This window comes from Leopardus geoffroyi, chromosome C1, assembly GCF_018350155.1.
Source record: "Leopardus geoffroyi isolate Oge1 chromosome C1, O.geoffroyi_Oge1_pat1.0, whole genome shotgun sequence".
NCBI classification, from domain to species: domain Eukaryota; kingdom Metazoa; phylum Chordata; class Mammalia; order Carnivora; family Felidae; genus Leopardus; species Leopardus geoffroyi.
Genome location: NC_059328.1, coordinates 107,880,836 through 107,905,896, shown reverse-complemented (window position 1 = coordinate 107,905,896; position 25,061 = coordinate 107,880,836). Strand labels below are relative to the sequence as shown.

The 25,061-nt window shown below is 43.8% G+C and overlaps 1 protein-coding gene and 1 long non-coding RNA gene across 7 annotated transcripts; one reads left to right on the top strand and one right to left on the bottom strand.

The window, feature by feature from the left end:
* The first annotated feature begins 65 nt into the window (after positions 1–65).
* On the top strand, positions 66–23,948 carry LOC123598739. The gene is made up of 3 exons (XR_006712763.1): positions 66–267; positions 19,484–19,703; positions 20,994–23,948. It is a non-coding gene; the product is annotated as an uncharacterized LOC123598739 (long non-coding RNA).
* LORICRIN (loricrin cornified envelope precursor protein) lies at positions 3,071–6,749 on the bottom strand. Of its 6 annotated transcripts, none has more exons than XM_045479313.1 (3): positions 5,629–6,739; positions 4,153–4,359; positions 3,071–4,089 (listed from the first exon to the last, which is right to left on the bottom strand). In XM_045479313.1, exons 2-3 carry the CDS (start codon positions 4,334–4,336, stop codon positions 3,305–3,307), a joined length of 969 nt encoding a protein of 322 aa, XP_045335269.1. In that variant the 5' UTR covers positions 4,337–4,359; positions 5,629–6,739; the 3' UTR covers positions 3,071–3,304. The 6 variants fall into 6 exon arrangements, with proteins under 6 accessions (XP_045335269.1, XP_045335271.1, XP_045335270.1 ...); XM_045479315.1 differs by having other exon boundaries at positions 3,071–4,053; positions 4,156–4,359; positions 5,629–6,737; XM_045479314.1 differs by having other exon boundaries at positions 3,071–3,927; positions 4,003–4,359; positions 5,629–6,723.
* Positions 23,949–25,061: the final 1,113 nt, after the last annotated feature.

Here is a 25,061-nt window from a genome sequence, read left to right as displayed (position 1 = left end):
TTACCTGGTCTACCTTAAATGTGCTCAGAACAGTTACTTTTGTCTACAGTTGGGCAAAATAATCTAATGCAAAACCTATTTTATAATAAAGGTTTGCATGTCTCATGTAATGTATTCAGTACTGTACTGAAAGTGGGAAATGGAAAGGTTGTATGGGTACAGAAAGGTTGTAAGTGTATTATTTGTTTACTTTCATGACTGTGTGGCTGACCGGGAGCTGCCCTGGAAAATAACAAAATTCAAAATTTGAAGTATGGTTTCTCCTGAGTGAGTATTGCTTTCACACCATTGTAAAATCAAAAAATTTTAAGTCAAACCATTGTAAGTTAGAGACCATCTGAAAATGTATGCTATACTACCATAAAATTTTACTTTTCTTTTTTTTTTTAGAATTTGATTTTGATTTACCTATGATGATATTTTTGACTGTATCTCTTTGTATAGTTTTTTATTTTAGTGGCTACTGTGGATATTACATTATGTATACAACATAACTTATCACAGACTATTGCTATTGACATTTTGAAAGGTAGACCTTATCTCCATTTTGGTCCTTTACTTAAATTCCCCAATTATATTATCTTAAATATTTCTTCTACATACATTGAGAACTACATCAATGTTTTGGTTATTGGTACAACTCTCAATATTATTTTTAAAAACTCAAGAGAAGAAAGATACTGTCCTAAATTTACTCATAATTTTATACTTTGCATTGTTCTTCATTCCTGGTATTTTAAGGTGCCTTCTTTGATCATTTCCTTTTTGTTAGAAGAACTTCTATTAGCCATTCTTTGAGAGTAAGTCTGCTGGAAACAATCTTTGGTTTGTTTTGTTTTGTTTCATCTGAGACTATATCTCACCTTTATTCCTGAAGAATATTTTCACTGCATATAGAATTTGGTGTTGCCAATTTTTTCTTTCAGCACTTGAAAAATGTGCCACTTCTTTCTGGCCTTCATGGTTTCTTCCTTCCTTCCTTCCTTTCTTCCTTCTTTTCTCCCTTCCTCCCTCCCTTCCTTCCTTCCTTCTCTCCTTCCTTCTTTCCTTCCTTCCTTCCTTCCTTCCTGGTTTCTGATGAATAATCTACTGTCATTTAAACCATAGTTTCCCTGTAGATGATGTGTCATTTTTCTCTACCTGCTTTCATGTAATCTTGTGTTGTCCCACAGGCTTTTGAAGCTCTCTTCTTCTTCTTCTTCTTTCTTTCAGCCTATTTTCTCTCTGTCATTGAGACTGGATAATTTCTATTGACCTATTTTCGAGTTCACTGATTCTTTACTCTGTGATTTCCATTCTGCTACTGAACACATCCAGTGAATTTTATATTTTTCAATTCTAAAATTTAATTCTACAGTTGTTTATTATAAATCTTCGCTTAATTCTTCTTTATAGTTTCCATTTCTTTGCCAAGACTTTCTATTTATTTCAAGTGTGTTTGTAAATTCTTGTGGAAGCATTTTTATAATATCTTTAAAGTCCCAAATCTGTTTCATTTCAGTGTTGGTATTGTGTCTTTTCTCATTCAAGTTGAGATTTTCCTGGTTCTTGGTATGGTAAGTAATTTTTTATTGTGTGCTAGACATTCCAGGCATTATGTTTTGAGACCCTGGATCTTATTCAAATCTTATATTACAGCAGGTCTCTGCTAATACTACACCAGTGAAGGAAGTGTGTGCATAGGGGGTGTTATCTCCTTACCACTGGAAAGGAGAAGTCCAATCTTCTCGTTCTTTTTTTCCAGGGTGGTTAGTTATAGTAGGGTGGATATTATCATAAAAGATTTCTGCCTCTCTAGGTCATGTTTCTTGGTCCTTTGGATATGGTGGGAGGTATTTGTCTGCACCTGTTGGCATTTCTTGGTTGCAGACTTTGCAGTGCCCAATCTAAGATAATAGGAAGCAAAAAGGAAACCCAGGAAACTTACCACAGACAGTGTCAGTCCTCAAGTTCTGAGGACCCTAGCTACTCTGCCTTCTTCTCTCCACCTTTTAGACTGTCCTTATGTTTTTTTAAATATATTATGCCCAGATATTTTAGTTACATTTAACTGGAGCAATAAAGAGAAGTGCATCGACTCCATCTGATACAGAACTAAATGTCTTACTTTTATTTAAAAAATATACATATGTATATGTATATATAATATGCAGTGGTTGGACTATTGGGTCTTTAAAGCTGTTATCTGCTTTGTCTCTCTAAACAGAAGAACTGGGGAGGGATAATTTGTCTTTTTGTCTCCGGCAATGACTGGGTAAGGAGAGTACTTTGGATTTTTGGTGTAGCAGGTGTTTTGCTTCAGGCAAATCAATAAGTTAACATTTACCTAGAGGTAGTAGAATCAAGATATGAAATGGGGCGTGGAGAGTTCCTGGCCAGACTGATACTCTATATCTCTTTTGAGACCTACGCAATTAACAGAGCAATTAGAGCTTTTTCCTTGCTAATTGGTATGTTTCCTGTGTTTCCCCATGACCTCTCTGGTACTGGTATGTTTTTTGCATACACTTATGCTGTATGTTCCTAAGTTAGGTGAAGCGTCTTTAAGAGATCAGGAAACAGCTCCTGTACTTCCTCCTCTCCCTACAGGTACCTAGTAAACATCTCACACGCTGTAGAGAGTCACATATGTACAATTATTCTTTCTCCTGTGAGTCTGGGTAGCATACGCTAGTGCTCCTCATGTGAAGCCACCCTTCCTTCAGACCTTGCAGAGCAAGTTCTGGACTATGAGAGACAGCATCTCCCCAGGGCAGACCTGTCTTTAAAAAGCATTGAGCTCAAGAAGAAGACCCAGAGTGGCAATCCAACCCACTAGGGGATGTTCATGGAAATCTGTCCGCAGAATCTTTGTGTTTGAGGATCACCTCACCATCTTAAGCCATAAAACAGAGAGCTCACATCTTTGCTTCTGGTTGCCAGTCATTCCTCCCTCCTCTGCTGACCCCCTTCCCCCAACAAAATAAGTGTATTTGTTGAAAGAATGTATATATGGACGGATGAGTGAACGGAGGAAAGGAAATGAATGAAATGTGACTTGGAAGATTCAAAGGTGACTAAAACCCAGAAATTCTCATGAATTGCAAATTTATTGACTGAGGAGGCACTGGGGTTGGGAGGTAGTTGTACAGAAACCAAAGAGGAAAACCTGTAGAACAAGAAGCAGCCCCAGAACTCTAAGGCTTCGTCTGGGTGTAACACACGAAGCATTTGGGAACTTCGGCAATATCAAGAGAGCGCTGAGCCCATAGGCGCCCACGGAAAACGGCTCCAGCTCCTCAGTCTCCGCGGCGTCCAACTGGCCTTATTTGCTTGGCCAAGTAGGCGCCTGCTTCTGCTGGGTCTGGTGGCAGATCGGGACGCCCTTGCCACCTCCGGAGCCCCCACCAGAGCTGCCGCCTCCACCGCAGGACGACCCCCCACCACTGGAGAAGCAGCCGCCGCCGCCCCCGGAGGAGCCGCCGCCCCCACCGCAGGACGACCCCCCACCACTGGAGAAGCAGCTGCCGCCGCCTCCAGAGGAGCCGCCGCCTCCAGAGGAGCCGCCGCCCCCAGCGCAGGAAGACCCCCCTCCGTAGCTCTGCTGCGGCATGCAGGAGGTCTGGGTGGTCTGCTGCGACGAGAAGTAGCCAGCTCCCCCGCAGCCGGAGGAGCCCCCGCCGCCCCCGCAGCCGGAGGAGCCCCCGCCGTCCCCGCAGCCGGAGGAGCCCCCGCCGCTTCCGCAGCCGGAGGAGCCCCCGCCGCAGCCGCCGCTAGAGATGCTTCCATAACTCTGGCACTGAACCTGCTGCCCGGAGCCTCCGCCGCCCCCGGAGTAGCCCCCGCAGCTGGAGCCTCCCCCGCCCCCGGAGTAACCCCCGCAGCTGGAGCCTCCACCTCCGCAGCTGGAGCCTCCGCCGCCCCCGGAGTAGCCTCCGCAGCTGGAGCCTCCGCCGCCCCCACAGCTGCCACCACCCCCGGAGTATTTCACACTCCCGCTGGAACCGCCGCCGCCTGAGTAGCCTCCGCAGCTGGAGCCTCCGCCGCCCCCGGAGTAGCCTCCGCAGCTGGAGCCTCCGCAGCTGGAGCCTCCGCCGCCCCCGCAGCTGCCACCACCCCCAGAGTATTTCACACTCCCGCTGGAACCGCCGCCGCCGCCGCCGCCGCCTGAGTAGCCTCCGCAGCTGGAGCCTCCGCCGCCGCCGGAGTAGCCCCCGCAGCTGGAGCCTCCGCCGCCTCCTGAGTAGCCTCCGCAGCTGGAGCCTCCGCCGCCTCCGCCGCCCCCGCCGCCCCCGCCGGAGGTCTTCCCGCAGCCCACTGGGGGCATGGGGGTGGGCTGCTTTTTCTGGTGAGACATCTTGTTTAAGGAGAGAGAGAAGCCTAGAAAGAGCAGGGAGCATCACTGGACCAACCGCAAGCGCATGGAAGAGGCAGGGACAGCCGTGGAAACGCCCATCATCCTCCAGGGCAGCACGGCCAGGCTGGGCTTGATGCCCTCTGTTTAGACCGGGAAGCACTCTCATATGGGACTCCTGGGATTAGTCGTTTCCCCCTCAGAAAGTCTTTACCAAGCAGTAAATAGCCCAGGTACTGCTCGCATTTCTCTTTCCCAGCTCTGCCTTTGGCATCTGAGTGATTTGGGAGCAAATGACCCACAGTCCCACCTCTATCCTCACTTCCTAAAAAATGAGACAGTTCGAGCACTTCATCACTCATGCCTCCTCCAATCCCAACACGGATTCTCTGAATGCAAATAGAAATTTCCACAAACCTCCACCTAGGGTGGAGGATTTTACCTATCCCTGACAAAACAGAGGGAGGTTTGTCCGAATGTCAGAGGGCTGTTGCCCCCCCCCCCCCCCCCTTCTCTGCAAAAGCTCTTAGTTCAAACTCTTGGTCTGTCCCACTGAGCCTAGCCATGATCTGGAAGCTAGTTATCAGAAAAAGCAGTCTCCCCCTGGTCTGGTCCTGTCTGTACACAGGGGAAAGGACCCAGTGGTCCTTTGCATCAGAATCTCTGACCAGAAGATGTAGGCTTTGCTTACAGCCAAGCTTGGTTGAGGGGGGCCATTAATAGTAGGAAGTTGTGCCATGGCATCTCATGCCATTTCTCTCTCAGAACATCTCTGAAAAACTGGCACTGGGTTCCTGAGGTTCCCCAAATATCCACCATCTGCAGCATTGTCTGCATTACTCTCCTTGTTCTCCCTTACTCTCTGGAACTAAGACTCAGCCTATTCTCCTGACCAGTGCATAAGGTCCATCCTGCCCAATCATAGGAGCAGTCTGCAGAATGTCCCTCTGTGCCCATCACTGGCCTGCTCCTAGAAGGGTGCCATAGAGATAGATGGAACTCTGTGCCCATCACTTGCCTGCTCCTAGAGGGGTGCCATAGAGATAGAGTCTTGTCTTTGTGGAGTTCCTATTCTGGCCAGAAGATCAGAGACACAAATCCACACAGCAACAGCTCAGCCCCCACTGCCTTCCTGCCTGAATTCCCTCTAAACATGAATGCAGTTGGAAAGTCAGAGGTCCTATAGTTTCCAAAGGGGTCAGAGGTCTTGCCAATCTGTCCCCTAGTCCACCTAGCCTGCACAGGCCTGGGGAAGACTAGCTGGGAAGATGAGAGTCAGGAGAACTCACACTTACTTGAAGCACCAGGAGCTGAGTGAGGAGAGGAGATGCTGGCTTATGTTAGGAGCACTGGAGCGCCCAAGGTTTTATACTCTGAGCCCTGACTCATCTATTGATCTGGGCCAGCCTCTCATGTTTGGCCTCAGTTATGTGACCCATGGCTGTCACCCCACCTGTCTGTTGATTACAGGCACAGGGTGGCCCATTCATGAAGATTTTGGCATTCTTGAGATAGTGTGTGACTGGCCCCTTCTCTGATGCAACTGTGTGGCAGCAGGGATGGCTGGCTAGAGTGGATGGCAGTCATTGTTTCCACAACCTATGACAAAGGGTTCATGCTGTGAACAGAGGTCCGTGCTTGAGGACTAGGTCTCAGACTCTTAGTTGGCCCAAGAGTCTACACCATAGACAGGGCTATAACTGGCCCAAGAGTTGGCCCAAGAGTCTACACCATAGACAGGGCTATTACTAATGGAACATGGGTATCTACATTTATTTATTTCTGCAGATTTTATTCCTCACTTTCCTTGCAGAGGAGCAAGGAAGGACCATGTGGTCCTTCCCACCATGGCCTTTGGCCCTGACATCCTGAGGTCTTAAGTGGCAACAGTGACCTCAGCCTATGAGGCAGCCGTGGAATGGAGGGGACTTGAGGTTAAGTGACTGGGTTTGGGTGCTCCCTATGGTACTTGTCAGCTGTGTCACCTTGAACAAAGTCACAGCACCTTACCCAGTGTCTGACATAGGAGGCACTTAGCAGTTATTTGTTGACTATTGAATAAGTAGGTTTCTGATGCTCAGTGACCTTGTCTATCAAATAAGAATAATACCTGTTCCATAGACTCAGGAAGCAGGAATAGTTATATAAAGTGCAGAAGGTGATGCTTTTGTTTTTATTGTTTTCTCCTATTACAGCACAGTCTTACCTCCAGCGTGGCCTACCCTTGGACACCAAGGCCAGAAGGGAGTCCATGGGTAACTTGAGGCAAGTTCTTAGTGGGAAAATAACTAAAAAATTCCCCATTGACCCTGGATCAGTAGCATCACCTCTATGTATGAATGGCATGCTCCCCCCCTTCTTTCATCACTGGAACTCAATTGTTATTGTCTAAATTATGGCATTTGAACTTTGTTCCACCCATCTGTGTGTTGAAATGACAGCTCCAATAATAAATTGACTGTTAATTATGGTGGAGTTTTAATGATCAAGTGGTCCTGATTAGACTGTGGCCTTCAGAAACCCGTGGCTCTAGTTTTAGTTTGAAAGGCATGAACCCAGGCAAACCCAGATGCTCTCCTAAGAGACTAGCCAGAAGGCAGAAGCCAGGACCTATTGGAGAAAGCATGTTTCTCAACTTGAAGCTGAGGCACCAGTGAGATTTTGAAGGGAAATAAGCCCCAACTAGATGACTACCATGGGTATAACAAAGGTTGGTTTTATTTAGTTGGGAAGCACTGGAGAAAGAGAGAGGGTGTAGACCATGTACAATTCCAGCACTGATCTGTGGGCCCATGTTGGCCCATTACTGTGTGTTCTCTAGTCTGGAGGAAAATGTAAGTAAAAGGATATCAGCAGTGTACTCTTTTTTTTTTCTTTCCATGTTTATTTACTTTTTTAAAATTTTTTTTTTAATGTTTTTATTTATTTTTTTTTGAGACAGAGAGAGACAGAGCATGAACGGGGGAGGGGCAGAGAGAGAGGGAGACACAGAATCGGAAGCAGGCTCCAGGCTCTGAGCCATCAGCCCAGAGCCCGACGCGGGGCTCGAACTCACGGACCGCGAGATCGTGACCTGGCTGAAGTCGGACGCTTAACCGACTGCGCCACCCAGGCGCCCCCATGTTTATTTACTTTTGAGACAGCATGAGTGGGGCAAGAGCAGAGAGAGAGGGAGACACAGAATCCGAAGCAGGCACCGGGCTCTGAGCTGTCAGAACAGAGCCCAACGTGGAGCTCGAACACACGAACTGTGAGATCATGACCTAAGTCGAAGCTGGACACTTAACTGACTGAGCCACCCAGGTGCCCCTCAGTAGTGTATTCTTGAGAAGAAAAGTCTTTTATTTTGAAATCATGGCCTTCCTACATTTGTGTGTGTTAAAAATATCATTTTGTTTAAAAGTGATGGAAACTCCAGGAGGTTGTAGTTTGTTTCAAGTCCTTACTTGTCAAACTATAAAAATTGGCTATCACAGAAGAGAGGGAAATGTTACTATATGAAATTCTCAAGTTTGGAAGCCTCAAGTGCAGGTAATCCCATAAAGCTAATAATCTTCAAATTGCCCATGTCAGTTGGAGTATGTAAAGATATGATATTTTCTTTCTTTCTATATATAAGATTTGAGATTCTAGAGCTTTATGCATTAATCCAGCCAACACAGTGTACTGGGTACTACACTGAACATTAATAGAGTCAGAAACCTTGTCAAAGCTGTGCACGGATCTCCTTGGTGGATTTTGGAGAGGGATATTCCATGCCTGCCTTTGGTATTCTAGGTAGCATTTAGTAAGAAAACCTTTCTAACTAGTACATTCTACTTTGCTAACATGTAGAAGTGGCTGATGCAACATGGTATTGACAGCAATGCTAGATCTTGTAGGCTCTAAGTTAACCTTGCCTGAGGTGAACATATGAGCTTGCTTCTCCATTTTATCCCTCTAGACCAGAAGTAATGAGATACTGTGTGGACAGCAATTGATGATCACATTTCATCAAATCAGTGAGGAAATGATGGAAGTTTGTAGAATTATTACACTTGGGTATTTGAAGTTTTTTGACTTCATATGTCATATTTTTAAGATTTATAACCCTTATATACTTACCTTGAATGTGTGCTAGCACACCTGAGTTCTGCAGCCTCACAGATCACATCTTTGTTCTTGCCTTTACCTGTATCCTTAGAGGGGATGGACCAGAAAGCAAATGCTTCAGTGCTCAGTGTGGTGCTAGGAATTAATAGCTGCTCACTGAATCTTGGTGGAAATGAAAGGAATTCTTTTATTTTTAATTAAAAAATTTTTTTAAAGATTTATTTATTTTTGAGAGACAGAACGTGAGTGTGGGAGGGGCAGAGAGAGTAGGAGACACAGAATCAGAAGCAGGCTCTGAGCTGTTAGCATAGGGACCGATGCAGCGCTCAAACTCACCAACTGTGAGATCATGACATGAGCTGAAGTCAAAAGCTTAACCGACTGAGCCACCCAGGTGCCCCTGAAAGGAATTCTTAATGCCTGTTGACTAACAGCTCTGGTGGTGGTGGTGGTGGTGGGGGGGGCATGGTCCTTATCCCAGGCAATCCTCAGTCTGAAGGGAGATCACAGCTCTTGAATATGGGGACCCCCCAGCCTGATAGAAGCCTACTCATTACAGTCTTTATGTGTCTAAAGCTACACACATGCATCCTCATGATTGAGTGCTGACAACCTACCTAACTGAGGGTTAAAGGGCAACAGGTGGTTTGTAAAGAATAAAAAAAGACACAGGGCAAGGGCTCAGGAGCATTGGCAGGGCAGGCATAGAGCTTGGAAGCCCTAAACGTAACATTGTTTACATTCACTGTGAAAGCTTCCTCTTCTAGTCCTGCCCAGGAGGTGCCTCAGAGCTTCAGAACAGCCGCCCCCCCCTACCCCCCCCCCGCCCCCCACTGCTCCAGGGTACATATTCATCCTCTCTCCAATGTTCCTGGGTCAGCAGTTTGAAGAGGTGGTTGTCTTTGTTAGAGAACTGGGAGAAGGACAGCTCTCTAGTGGTTCATGGCTGCTAGAATTCCTTCTCCAGGAAGCTTCCCTAGGTCCATCCACCCACTGGTTCCATTTTCTTTGCCACTGTCCCTTTCCAATCCCTTAAGGAACTACTGTACCAGTTACAGCCTGCTAATGACACATCCAGTAGCCTTGTCTCCTTTTTTCAACTTATAACTGTCCTTGACAGCTGGGTCCCCATTATTCCTTATTTTGCATCCTAAGATTCAAAGAGAGTTTATAGCATCCTGGAGCTTTATTTTGACGTGTTGACTTTTGAATGACTCTCTTTTGGGTGCTTCTGGAGCTCATCCCTGCATGGAGAAGGAGGCCCACAGCAGAGTTGTTCCAGCATTCCTGAATAGCTTGTAGATGCATGCAAGATGAGCAGTGTGCCCAGGGACTGCACTTGCTTGGCTTAGACACTTCTGGTGTGGACAGACTCTGGTGTTTATGGACTGCTGCTGCATATGGGTCTTGTCTATTCTTCACAAGGGTGCTCAGTGATGTCATCCTCATTTCCCAGATAAAGCAATCAGCCCATAGAGGCTAATGGAACTGCTTACATTTCCCCAACCTTTAAGTGGCAAAGCCAGGATTCAGACTCAGTTGTTTTGATTCCAAATTTTGCATTCTTTCCAAGTACTACATGCCTCTTCTTTTTGAATCAATATGGGCAGAATGAGGGGATGACATCCCAGGCAGGCTCAGGTTCACACCCTCTAGGAGGCAGGGAACAGATCTCACTCTTGTGGTTGCTCCCAGGTGCTCAAGGACGGTTCTATTAGTGGACTGTAGGAGCCAAGAGGAGGTAGAGGTCATCTGATAGACCTTTACCATTGTTGGAGGTAGATGAACAACCCAAGGCCCAGAGAAGCCAAACTATTTCCCAAGGCCACACAACGGGCCCGGGACTAGAGCCTGGGTCTCCGGCCTTCCCATTCTAAGCTTTTCCCACTGCAGACTCCGCAGAGGCTTTGTGATTTCTCCTGACAAGATTAGCTCCAGGTGTTGGCAGTGAGACCAGGAAGTAGTTACAAAGACAGTAAAAGTATTGAGCTGACATGTTCAGGTAAACTCCTGGGTCTGAGTGCTCTAGCCTCTGGGCCTGGAAGGAAATTGTTGATGCTGAGTTCCTCCAACAGGTGGGCAGCTGCTGCATAGCCTGAGGGCTCACATATAAACTTTACAAGCAGGGAGGAGCAGTGAACAGCAGTTATGGGCCCTGTCCTGCTCCGAGATAGGCTGTGTCAGAGGAGGCCTCTCAGGACTTTTGCGCCTGGTGGTAGTTGGTGGCCCAAGAATGTTGGTTCAGCCCGTCCACTGTTAATCCACTGATTATCCTTGGGCAGATAATGCATCGTTGCTTTAACTGACTCCCAAGTCAAATAAAATCTGGAAATCAAAACAATATGAAGGAAAAAGCACAAACATTTCAGACCCACAGCCTTCTAGGCTCTTTGGCCTAAAGCTTTAACCCAAATTCTTTCAGGAGCATGCTGCTTTAGATGACCAGCACCAATATACCTCTCCTTTACTGGGAGTCATTGAAAATCAAGGTAAGGTAAGTGCTCTTTCCATTTTGGTCTCAAATCTAATTTTAACTCTTACATGCGTCTCTCAGGAATTCCCTGGGGCTACAGCAGGCTTTGGATGTGAACTCTCTGACTCAAAGACAGCTAATGGGATTTACTACTGAAGACCAGAATCTGGATCCAGCCTGTGTTTTGACCAGGAAAGCTCTTTCATCACATTTGCTGGTTATCCTTATTTTTGTTCATTCTTCAAACTATGCCTTATTTCAATAGTTGAAGCTGTTCAAATTGGGTGGATGATTTATGGGAAACCTTTTGATTGCTTAGAAATGTAAGAATAATCACAATTTGTTTTGTGTGCCTCTAGTGACTTTTCCATTGGGTGCTTTCATATGCTCAGAGAGTTCCAAGGTGAAGGGCTATGGAACCATTTTTCACATCTGGTGTGGATTCCTAGGGCCTTCTCTCCTGGACTAGGAGCAGCATCTAGGCAAGATTGGATGCTCCTAATTTTCCATTTCTCCATTTAACTCAGTATTTGATATGTACTTGTTCATATGTACTTGTTCACAAGGAGATGATGAGAATTTTAGCCTCATATCCCAGGGAAAATACAATCTGATTTAGTTTTCCATGGAAATTACTTTAAATAGATTGGTCATGGCAAGCTGCTTTCCCCTGCCACCCCCATCTTTCATTCAAGGTGCCTGATTCCCCTATCATCTCCCTTTCTTATTTTTTCAGAATATCCCTTGGATCATGCTTTCCTAGAGATACTAATCACCCATGGTCCAGTGGTCAGCTTTCTGGAGGGGCCTGAAGCAGCACCCGGGGGTACTTCTGAGGTTTGCCAGTCTCTGGTCTGTTCTGAAGGTTAAGGATTAGAATCTTTTCTCTTCTGAGGTATTGGGGTCTTGGGAGTTCTTGTGCTCTAAACCTGTGATCTTGGGCTCACATTTCCCACCCCCCCTCCCCTAACTTCAATTTCTCCACGCATACAGTCAGTCTGACTTCTGTCCAGTTTCCTTTTGGTCCCTCCTTCCCAGGGCCTCACTCTGGACAGAGAGGAAGGAGAAATGAGGATCAGAGGTAGTAATAGGGAAGAAACTAGGTGGGATGACAAGAATCAAGGGCCCCTGGGAAAAGAGGTTAGAAACTCTCATACCTCCCTGTGTGCTAGCCTTGTTCCAGTGAGAGGCATTTTGGGTACTTTTCTTCCCCAAGAGCATTTCCCCCCACCAAGCTTGCTGTGGAGGAGAAGGGAGGGATTTAGCAGAAGGGTTGGGTGAGGAAAGTTGGCCTGTGCTATGAGTAACCTTTGCAGAGTATCATTACCCAGGGTGGATATAATTGCTGGGGATTAAGAGAAACATGTGGGCAGGCTACTATTGCCTTAGATCCTTCTATGATTAGCAAAGATCACTTTGGGTCTCAGAGGAAGGATTATTTTATCTCCTGAATGTTCCCTGGAAGTGAATCCCCTTGTGGTGGAACTGGCCCCTTACTTTCTAGTAAATCATTCTGTTGTAAAATACAAAGAAAAACAAAACAAAAACAAAAACCAAGTAGCCTCACCATAACTTGAAAAGTAAAGCAGAGAAAACAAGTTACATTTAATTCCAGTATTTAAATACAATTAATGTTAAGTCTTGGTTAGTACTTTCATCTCTTTTTCCTTCTTATACCTTCCTTTCATATAAACTCTCCGTTTTGGGTGCTGATTTTCCACGTGACATTTTCATCATGCACATATCCCCATGGCCCTCCATTAGTTTTAGTGGCTGTGCTTTTCCTGCTCCTTATCTTACTTCCACCTGCCCTGTAACCTCTTTACCCTTAAGACCTCATTGTTGAATTTCAGTGGGTATTTGTTGTCTCCCTGACAGATTGCTAATTATCTTTATCTTCCTTTATGTGCACAGAGTGGCTTCATAGTAGGTGAGGAGAAAGGTTAGTTGCATGAGAACCAATCCCCAATCCTTTAGTTCTCATCTCCGATGACTCTTTGTGCAGAACCTAGTGCCTCAGTTCCCCTTGATTCTAACTCCACAGAGTCATTATTTTCCATCAGATGTTTTCATTTTGTCTCCATCTATTCCTCACAGGGCCAGGATTCCCTTGGGAATGTGCAGTCAGAAACAATACCTTCTAAAAAATTTTTAATTCCAGTATAGTTAGTCTACAGTGAAATATTAGTTTTAGGTCTGCAACACAGTGATTGCTTCCACCCGGTGCTCATCACAGACGCACTCCTTAGTCCCCATCACCTATTTTGCCCATCCCCTCTCAGAACCATCTCTTTGTTCTCTATAGTTAAGAGTGTTTCTTAACTATAGTTTTCTTGTTTGCCTCTCTCTCTCTCTCTTTTTTCTCTTTGCTCATCTGTTTTATTTCTTAAATTCCATCTATGAGTATTCCATCATATGGTATTTGTTTTTCTCTGACTGACTTATTTCACTTAGCATTATACTCTCTAGCTCCATTCATGTTGTTGCAAACCTTTTAGTGTATGTGTGGGAGAGTAGGAGTAAGGGGCAGAGGAAGAGTCAGCAGTTTAATGGGGCATTTGAAAAACAAGTCACTTAGGGCAATAGTAGCCAAGTGCCCATGGGATAAGGGGATGCAGAGAAAAGGAGTCGCTGGATAAGCCTTCATGGAAGAGGTGTTTTGAGTTGGGATTGGAAAATAGTGAAAACTGTAGATAGGTTTCTCCAGATTTGAGCTTTGGTTCTCATATTTCCTTTCATGTGTATGTGGCTAGGTGTGCATGTGTGATGTGTGTACACACGTGTGATGTGTATGTGTCCATGTGTGATGCGTGTGTGAATGAATGATGTGTATGGACATGTATAATGTGTGTACCTGTCTGTGTATATATGTGCACACATGTTTGTGTGTACATATTATATGCTTATACACGTGTGTAGGCATGTGTGATATGTGTATGTGTCTTTGAGTCTGTGTGGGGTGTGTGTCCATATGTCCATGTGTCCATGTTTATGTGTACACATATATGTGTGCGATGTGTGTATATATATCTGTGTATATGTGTTTCTGTCTCCTTTCCACAGACTTCAGTATCTTTCCTCACATCAGACTCTTCTTCATAGAACCTGTTCCCTCTCTCCTGGGAATGTTGGCTCTGGAATTGCTGTCAGCCAGCCCTCAGTGTCCACAGTAACTGTATTACGTGTCAAACTGGCCCACATCATTTTCCATTGTTTCTCTAGCCATGGTAGTAGATTTGCCCAATAAGGTCATGCTTCAGCTAAAAGTCTTCAGTGTCTCCACATGAGGATGAAGCCCTGATTTCTTAGTCCAAAGGGCTTTTTGTGGTTCAGTACTGCCCATGTTTGACTATTCCCTTGTAGAAGCATTTTGCTGCAAACTCAGTGACCCTCTCTGCCACTGATCTAGGCTGTGTTTAATAACTTTGTATTTTTCCTGTGCTTTTGCTACATCTGTTAATGCCCCCTTTCCTTGATTTGTCTAACTTCTATTTTCCTTTCAATATTCCATCAGACATCATTCTTCCAAAAAACCTTGCCCAACACCCCATCTGATTGAGGGAGCACCTCATCTGCAGCACAGTAATCCTGCTCCCACCACACTGGGGGCTCCTTGCATCCCAAGCGTCCAGCACATGCCTGGCACAACATGCAGTGGATGCTGGTAGAATCCAGCTCATGTCTAGAATTGTCAGTGGCCTGGACATTGTGTTTTAGCCTGGGTGGGGAACATATTAGGTCTCTGTCCTATTTTCACTTCCCAGACAAGATTGTTTGCTCCTGGAGGGCAGGGGTGGCATTGCAGCTCTCAGTAAACTTGGAGCCTATGGATACACCAGGCACTGAGTCAGTGTTTATTGAAGGGAAAGAAAAAAGGAAAGAATGAAGTGGAGAACAGAAGGAAGGAAGAGAGAGAGAAAAAGAAGGTAGGAAGGGCAGGAGAATTGTTGCAAGCTTTATGGTTTGAGTCTGAACAGAATATTGACTTTCTCTCCCTTCCCAAATTTGGGTTCTCTGGTCTAATTCTGGCAACTCCATGAAGTTATAAGACCCATTTGCCCCCAAAGAAGGAAATAATCAGACATTATATCATTTCAGAAGTTTTCTGAAGGTTTTAGTTTTGTGGCTTTTTGCTGTGATTTCATTTCAAATAGATTGATATTAATATCTGATTAAATTATTCATGGTATTTAATTGCTCTCCATGATTAATGAAGACATTTTACTCCTCATAATCACTGCTAGATCCTATATGGATTACAAAGGAGTTACATAATGTGAGGTGTGCTTTCCACTGGTGAATCACAAGCATTTCTTATTGTAATAGCTGTGTACTACTTTCCTCCCTCCCATATGAAAATATTAAGATTTGTGCTGGACCATGTATTCAATTTCTGAGTTATTTCCTTAAACAGTTTTGGACTTTGGGGCAGTCACTCGACCTTACCTTAAAGTAAAAAGTACAAAGAAATATCAACCTTACAATTATTGGGTTAGTATATGAAAGAACCAAGTTTCAACACTGGATCACGGAATGAATATTTCTAATTGAGGTGGAAAGATTAGGAAACAATCTGGGAATATAATCACTTATGTGTATTTGAGAATGAATAGAAAAAAAATATTCCTCCCTATCTCTCCCTTTAAAAAATGAAAATGACTTCTTCACATTTGAGATTGTGGATGAAGGTAGAAAACCTTTATTACACACATGTAAATATGTAAGTGGATGATAATTTTCAAAAGGAATAGATAAGCTGTTATTAAAATGTTACTTTAGGGGCACCTCACTGGCTCAGTCCATGGAGCATGATTCTTGATCTCAAGGTTGTGAGTTACTTTAAAAAAAGGGGGGGGGGGAATCTTTGGGAGTGCCCATCTTGCTCAGTGAATAGAGCATGTGACTCTAGATATCAGAGTTGTGAGTTTAAGCCCCACATCAGGGGTAGAGTTTACTTAAAAAAAAAAAAGGCAAACAAATGTTACTTTTGACCTTCAAAAAGATCCTAATGGTTTTAATATTTTCATTCATTTGCTAACTTTGATAAACTGTCAAAATACTTTACTCATCTCTTCATGCCATGAATAGACTACAAAGGCTATAGTTTTATAATATTTGAAATATTTTCTCGGGGCACCTGCCTCAGTAGGTTAAGTGTCTGACTTCGGCTCAGATCATGATCTCATGGCTCATGAGTTTGAGCCCCACATTTGGCTCTCTGCTGTCAGCTCAGAGCCTGGAGCCTTCTTCTGTGTCTCCTTCTCCCCCTGCCCCTCCTTGCCTCACACTCTCTCTTTCAAAAACAAACAAAAAATATTAAATAAATAAATAAAATAAAATTTGAAATATTTCTAGAAATATTTATCTATACTTTTGCACTATTTTTAATGTGTACTAGAACAAGCACTTCAAATTTATAATTTTTATGGATATTATTGTGTAGGATGAAGTAAAATAAAGTAATACCGTGGTAATATACCTTTGAAATAAATTTGGCTAAGTAAAACAGTGAGTTGATCTAGAGAAAAGTATTAATAGTACAGGGATGACATGGATATGGGGAAAACTGTGAAGGAAATATGTGAATTTCCTGAGAGTTTGGACACCCTAAGTTACAACACGGGCCCTGCTATTTTCCTTTGGAGGGTTCCAAACATCTTCCTGGGAAATATAGACTGGTGTAGAAGTTGGACCTCAGGTTCAGCTGTGGGTGGGGAAGCTCCAACCATGAGAGCAGGCCCATCTCTGTCCTACTGAAACACCATGGACCTGGGGAACACTAAGACTCAGGAGCTGACCCAGAGCTCTGCCTTCGGGGGCAGGCCAGAGTCACCCTGAAGCAGGCAGTGTGTCCTCTGAGTTGTACTCTTTCCTTTGGAGCCCCCAGACTCTTCCATTCTATACCCAGATCATCCTCAGAAATGTCTCTGCATTGTGGCAAGACTTTGGTGACAGAACAGGTGTCAGAGACATGGGGCAGAGTCACTGGTTGTGGGGCCGCATATACATTACTTAACCTTCTTAGGGCTACATCTCTAGGTATAAAAGGCTTTATCTGCCTATGTATTGAGGGTGTTGTGAGGACTAAACAAGATCTATTATTTGGAAATACTATTGGAAAATAATAGGTGTTTGATTAAATGTCAAACTCAAGGAAAGATTGTACAATTCATTTAAAACAGAGTGTACACATCTGATATTAGTTCAAAGAGGTTTTCCATCTGGGGGCACGCGATTTGTGAGGGTCAGAATTATATTTGGAAGAATGTTGCTCTTATGGTAAAATGTCAGGTGTCATTGGGGAGCTGAGGGTGGAGATGTGATCAGGGGAAATCTTTCCAGGGCAGATTTTCTCCAGTGGTGTTGCCTTCCCTAAGGCTAACGTTGGGCTTGGGCTCTGGCTGGCCTTGTCCCTTTTGTCCAGTTTTCTCCCATGTTTCTCTCTGAGTCACTCATTCAGTACTTAATACTATTATTACCAATGTTGACAATGACCATTTGTTGAGCACATACTATGTGAAAAGCACTATGTTCACTATTTTAGTGTTTCTTCATTTGAACCTTACCACGTACTGTGAGACTATTACCCATATTTTATTTTTAAATGTTTATTCATTTTTGAGAGAGAGCATGAGCAAGGGAGGGGCAGAGACAGAGGGGGACAGAAGATCCAAAGCAAGCTCTGCACTGACAGCAGTGAGCCCAATGCAGGGCTCAAAGTCACGAACTGTGAGATCATGACCTGAGCTGAAGTTTGACACTCAACTGACTAAGCTGCCCAGGTACTCCTATTACCCACATTTTGCAGATGACAAAATGTGGTCTGAGGAATATAAAGAACTTGTCCAAGGTCACATGCTGAAAAGTAACTGAGCCAGAATTATGGGTAGGTCTGTTTGACTCCAGAACCCATGCTCTTCAGACTATGCTATCCTATGGGATACAAGTCAACATCAACATCAGCATCAGCAAGTGTTTTCTGAGAGGTGTGTAGTTGTCACCCATCGCTCTAGGCACGGGCAAAACATACACACACAAATCCTCCTCTGGGATGAGACCTCTGAGGAACCCAGAAAATTCAGGACCTTTAGAAGCTGGAATTAAAGCCGACTTACTTAGCTTCTGTAATGGAATGGGGGACATTATTGTGGCTCTCTTCAACAGGGGATGTCTAGGGTTTGGGACCCCTAAGTTGACCTTGCTTTGGGCTGAATAGAAAGGAGGTTCTCAGCCAAGCCAGATATTATGCAATCCAAGAAGCCTCTTCCAACACTAGGTTATGTGCCCCCTTTCTGAACCCCTAAAATGGCCTGAGTTATGTATCTATCTATCTATCTATCTATCTATCTATCTATCCATCCATCCTAGAGACAGGGAGAAAGAAAGAGAGAGAATCTCAAACAGGCTCAACACTCAGCACAGAGCCTGGCACATGTTCTCATGACCCTGGGATCATGACCTGAACTAAAATCAAGAGTTAGATGCTCAACCAACTGAGCCACTCAGGCACCGCTATTATTATATTTTTAAAAACCACCTGCCATATTGTGTTTACATTATGTGTTAATGTCTATCTTCCTTGCCGGGCTAAGAAATTGAGGGTAGAACTGAAACTTACTGAGCATCCAATTTTTAGTACTCAGTGCAGTGTCTGTTATGAAGTGGTGTCTTATAGATGTGGAGAAATGTCATAACCAAGGTGATTGTACCCACGAGGGAGCAGGTAACCAGACCTTTAAGAGAAGGGGAAGAAGAGGAAAGAGTAAGATTTTAAGGATGATTGGCATTTGGGGCTCTAGAAGGATGCTATTTCATTGGAAGATGAGCTTGTCATGGTGAATGGGTCACCAGTCCATGTTTGGAGCCTTCACTGATGCTACTACCACCACCATCATTATCATCACTACTTAAGACTTGGCTACAGACAGGATATATGGATGCCACACTTAACCCTGAGCCTTGCTCAGTAAGTGTCAGATCTTGGCAAGCCAGTAATTTCAGGGGAAAGCACAAAAAGAGATGAGAACAAGGTGATGGTAATTGCTGCCTAGTGTGCCTAATCCTTCAGGAAATCAAATTTGAGATAATAGAGGTGCTTCAGCCAAACTCTTGGATGATGGGGATGGAATTAAATTGGTTTGAGTCCAACTTACATGTTGCCTTTGCTGAAATGAGTCTCAGAAATGCACTGAATTCCAGAGATGCCATGGCTGTTGTGGTTACTCTGCACAAGATGTTATAGGCACAGCATTTTTTTTTTCCTTTAAAATAAATTGTGTTCTGATTCCTGAGATTAATTGCTCACCTTTCCATTTGTGGCAGAACAGGCCAAGTGTCCCTCAGCGGGGCTCCATGTCTGTGCGGGTGTTGAGTCAGGTGTGGCTGGTGGGGCCTTGCCAACACCACTGGAATGTGACCTCACACTTCTGCCTGTTGACCTCTCCCCACAGGAAATGACAACTAGTAGGGCCAGGCTCTGACAGGTCTGGCCAAGTCTAGCCCATGGTAGAAACACCTGAAAAGCCTCCCTTGGTGGGCTTACCTTACTCTGTATTCCCATTTTTCTTTCTCTCAAATGCACACAGAAATTGCCATCCTGGACAAACCCTAAATGAAGTGGACGTGGAGGCTGAGATGCAGAAAAAACTGCTATGGCTGGGAAGGAGAAAGTGCTATCCTACAGCCCACCCCTCCTGGGAAGTGTCATCCCCTTTGCTGCTCTAACTTCAGTCCATGTGCTTCTCCTCTGCTTGTCCTGCCAAATGGCAGCAATAAAGCAGGAGGGACTTGGGTCTAAGCAGTCAGGTAACCTGCCTTACATATAGAGGTGATTTTTGCTTTGTGCCTAGTTTGAATTCAACATATCTATTTCCATCATCTTCAATGCCATTGCCACCATGCCTATATTGCATTGTTTCAATACTAGTGCTAGTAGTTTCAATATTAAAGTGCTTCAATAGCATCATCATTACCACCTTCCCCACTACTACTCCTGCTGATTCTGCTCATTATCATCACTGCTGCCATCACCTCCACCAGCTCCGCTGCCTCTACTAACTTTGTCATCCCCAATGTCACCACTTCCACCATTCCCACTGCCATCACCACTATCACATCTACTCCCTTTAGCAGGACTACCACTGTCATCAGCATCATCACTTCAACCATCTTCTTTACTACTGACACCACAGTCATTGCCACCACCACCACCATCAGTTACCATCTTCACTATGTCCACTGTTACCCCTGCTACTGCCACTGTGATTCATTCTCACCGTTACCACCCTTACCACCACCACCATCACCATCACCATCACTACTTATTTTCACCACCACTATTACAACTAGCATGGGGAAGAGAAGACTTAGGGGTTAATGAATAGTCATCTTTGAATGATTAAAAGTCTGTAGAATAGTTAAAGTTACTTAGGGTGGGTAAAGAAGTTAGAAAAATGGACAGAAATTAAAAGGAATTAGAATTTAATCTTGGTGAATATAAGCAAGGTGTTTCATGGAGCTAGGGCAGACAAGAAGGGTGAGAAGTTTGATGATAAAAGATAATGAGTAATTTGGAGCATGTTAAGTTTATTTGCCTAAGGTGTCAACCACCTGGATTGGGCCAGTAGGTGGCCTTGCATCCCACTCACTGATGCTTGGGTCCTCTCTAAAGAATTCCTTAAAAGTGGCAATCTAAGCTGTAGATGACCAATTCTTTTAGGATTAGGGAACTCATTTAACTTGAAGTAGCTGGTTCCTTCTAGCCATTTTTATATTAAGTTTCTAATCATTCTACAATACTGAAATACATTGTCTTCTCAAAAGCTAAGATTAGGGTAAAATTAGATTAGGGTAAAATTTAGATTAGGGTAAAATTCCTCCTAGACACCATTTCCAATTCTTGTTCATAAGTCTTGTTGCCTTGCACAGGCAGCCAATGTTATAATTTGCTATGATTTTTTTAGTAAGTCATTCTCTTGAATTTATGCACATATTTAGGAACAATGTAGTATTGCATTGTGTGTACATTTGTGTGTACACATACTTTTTGTGTCTGACCCTTGCTTTTTTTTTTGTTTTTGTTTTTTCACTCAACAGATTAGTAGAATGGGGAAGAGGATGCACTCTGGAGCCAGACTGCATGGATTCAGATCACAGCTCCGTCATCTGTTATTTGCATGATCTAAATTATTGACCCTCCTTTAGCTTCAGTCTCCTCCTTTGTTAAGGGATTACAGTGGGCCTATACCCATTAAGTTCATGTGTGGATTAAATGAATTAATTTATGTAAGCACTTAGATCAGTGCCCTGCACATACTGTAGAGAGGCATAAAGTCACATTGTTGCTTGTCACTATTCCTTAGTAATGTATTAGTATGTATTCTGCCACAGTCTATTTAGCCATTTCTAAATTGATGGCCATATAGATTGCTTTGATTTTCCACTCTTGCAAATAAGGCTTCCACGCGTATTTTTATATATGCTTCCTTTTACACATGAAGAATAGTTTCTCAAAGATAGAGAAGATGTAAAATTGCTGCATTTATAATTTTAAAGGCTTTATTAGAAAATTATGAGTCTGCTTTCTCTTTCTTCTACCTGTTGGTTTTAGTTATTCCCTTGGGCAGCCTGAGCCATATTAGCAGCTCCTAAGTAATAGACCCTACTGGTTAAGACTGATAACTTCAGGTTCAGATGAATTTTGAGGGTAAGGGGGTCATGTTTTGAGGAAGCTTACTAAGCATTTATATACAGTAATTTATTTAATTACTATGAGGTAGTAATGACTGCATGACTATCCCCACTTTACTCATTAGGAAATGGGAGGCAAAAAGAAGCAATATAATTACTCAGGGTCACACAACCGTAAGTGGTGGATCCTTTGTACAGGTGTGAACATTGAATCAGTACATGTAAAATTTCTTAGTATTCTGCTCAACATACAGAAAACATGCAATCGATGTTAGCGTTATTCTAGGATTAATTGGTGATAATTAGGGCTGTAGAATTATTATTACCATCACTACTTTACTACTCTCAGAATGTGATAAAGCTTATCTCTGGGGAGTTCACTTCATTTGTCTTAACAAAATGATATGGAATTGTGGTTTCAAGCCTTGGTTGGCCAATTTAGTTTATTCTGTTCCATAGCCACAAACTACATGCTTAAACTTTGAGAAAGTTGCCATAATTAGCACCCTGGTGTTTACCCACAGATAAGATACATACACATATAGTTAAATATAAAGTGTGGATGCACATAAATTCTCATTTGTGATGGGGCAGAAGCCAGTGGGTGGGGAGCAGAGTTGCACTGGATGCCCATGAGAGAGTAATGGAGGCCTATACTTGGCCCTTGAGGAGGACAGGTCAGTTGGCTTGGGATGCTGGAACACTGGAAGCAGACTATGAAATCAATTCCCTTCTGGGGGGAATGGCATATATTAATGCACTAAACACTACTATGGGGTAGAAGATGTGGTTACTAAGATGAAGAAAACACAGCCCTTGACCTCCAGAGGACAGAATTGTTGATGCATGTTTGCACCACGGGTGACACACAGGAACATACTCTAGAGGTGCATACAAAGTGTGGTGGGGTCTAGAATCTTCCAGAATATGTCATAGGAACAGAGTGTGGGCAGGAATTTGAGGCAGAGGGAGAGGCATGTGAGAAGACATGAGTGTAACACAGCAGGGTGTGTAGGGCACTGCAGGGCCAGGAAGGATGACTGTGTGGTGTGGTGCACGTGAGGAGGGAGGGGTGAGGCATCATGAAGGAGGCTGAAAGCCATGTCAAGGAGTTTTGACTTTTATCTTAAAGGATATGGGCAGCCACCAAAGGTATTTTGTCTTTTTTTTGTTTGTTTGGTTTTTGTTTTTAGAAAGAAAAAGCTTGATTAAATCTTAATTGCACAAGGTGTTTCTTAAAATACTGGCACCCTGAGGAAAAGCTGGGCTGCCTTGAGGTGGGAGCAGACTTGTGGGAGAGAGAGCACAACAGGAATGGGGTCCAGGAAGGGGCTGGCAGCAGCCTGGGAAAATGTTAGAAGGTGGATCTTGTAACCATGACCAAGTTTGACTGACTACATTGGCTGGTCTGATAGTCTCACATGGAACAAACAAATAAATCAGAGAATACCTTTATCCTGATCAGTAGTTACAGAATTGTTTCATTTAATCGTTAAAATAACTTGTGATTTTGGCATCATTGTTACTCCCACCCTGCAGTTGAGTAAATGAAGGCTCACAGAAGTCAAGAAAGTGGCTTCAGAACCCATAGTGTGTGAGTGCCAGTATTCATTTGGCACAATTCAGCACTCCTTTGCTGCCAGGAGTGTCCCCAAAGGCCAGGGAAGTGACTACAGAGTTTATTATGCTGAGTTCCTGAATGGGGCATCACTCTGTGTGGCTGCAGAAAGCTTCAGTGCCCAGAGTTGATGCCTTCTGTGGTAAAGTGGCCCTGCAGGGCCCCATGTGGTATGTGAGGTGATGGCCAGATATCCCTCTGAGGAGGAGGTGTGTGAGGGACCTGAAGAGCTAAATGTTCTCCCGACAGTTCCCTCTTCCCAAGGTGGAGGCAGCAGGTGAGACCTCCAAGGGCTGGCAAGGACAAGTGGCCTGTGACTCTCATCACAAGGGAATGATTGGACCAACACAAATCCATCATCACTTCTGGAAAAACTGCTCCCAGGACATGACTGACTGGCAACAGAGCTTAGCAGGGCACCTTGGCCCCCCAGGTGCTCCCTTTCTTCTGCAATGTTTCAGTGACAAGAAAAAGGGATTTCTTAAGTGCTCAGCCATAAGAATGAGTGGGTTGATGGTGCTATGGTGCAACCCTACCCCACCCTGATGCCTTCTGCTGCATCAGGACCCTGGGTCTTGGCATTTCTGTAGGCAGCCACACCTCTGAGTTAAGGAAAGTAGGATACCTTTCACACTTTCTTTGGTTCTTCAAACACAGGCACACCTCGTTTTATTGCACTTTGCTTTACTATGCTTTGCAGATATTGTATTTTTTATAAATTGAAAGTTTGTGGAAACCCTGCATGGAAAAAACCTATTGGTACCACTGTTTCCCAATAGCATTTGTTCAATTCATGTCTCTGTGTCACATTTTGGTTAATTCTCACAATAGTTTAAACTTTTTCATTATTATTATATTTGTTATGGTGATCTGTGATCAGTGATTTTAATGTTACTATTATAATTGTTTTGGGGAACCACAAACCACGTCCATATAAAAATTGCAAACAATCATAAATATGTGTTCTGACTTGTGTGTGTGCTCCACTGACCAGCCATTCCACTGCCTCTGTCTCTCTCCTTGGACCTCACTGTTCCCTGAGACACAAAAATATTAAAATTAGGCCAATTAAAAATCCTACAATGGCCCCTAAGTGTTCAAGTGAAAGGAAGAGTCACGAATCAAAAGCTAGAAAATGACTAAACTTAGTAAGGCGTGTTGAAAGCCAAGATAGGCCAAAAGCTAAGTCTCTAGTGCCAAACAGCCAAGTGGTGAGTGCAGAGGAAAAGTTCTTGAAGGAAATTAAAAGTGCTACTCCAGTGAACACACAAATGATAAGAAAGTGAAACAGCCTATTTGCTGATATGAGAAAATTTTAGTGGTCTGGATAGAAGATCAAACCAGTCACAACACTCCCTTTAATCCAAAACCAGATTCAGAGCAAGGCCCTAATTCTTTTCATTCTTGTGAAGGCTGAGGGAGGTGAAGAATTTGCAGAAGAAGAGTTTAAAGCTAACAGAGGTTGGTTCATGAGGTTTAAGGAAAGAAGCCACCTCCATAACATAAAAGTGCAAGACCAAGAGGCAAGTGCCGATGTCAAAGCTGCAAAGTTATCCAGATGATCCAGCTAAGATCACTAATAAAGGTGGCTACAAAAAACAACAGGGTTTCAATGTAGATAAAATAGCCTTGTAGAGGAAGAAGATGCCATCTAGAACTTTCATAACTAGAAAGCATAAGTTAATGCCTGGCTTTTAAGCTTCAAAGGACAAGCAGACTCTCTCGTTAGAGGCTAATGCAGTGGTGACTGTAAGTGGAAGCCAGTGCTCATTGACCATTCCACAAACCCCAGGACCCTTAAGAATTATGTTAAATCTACTCTGCCTGTGCTCTAGAAATAGCACAATAGAGCTTGG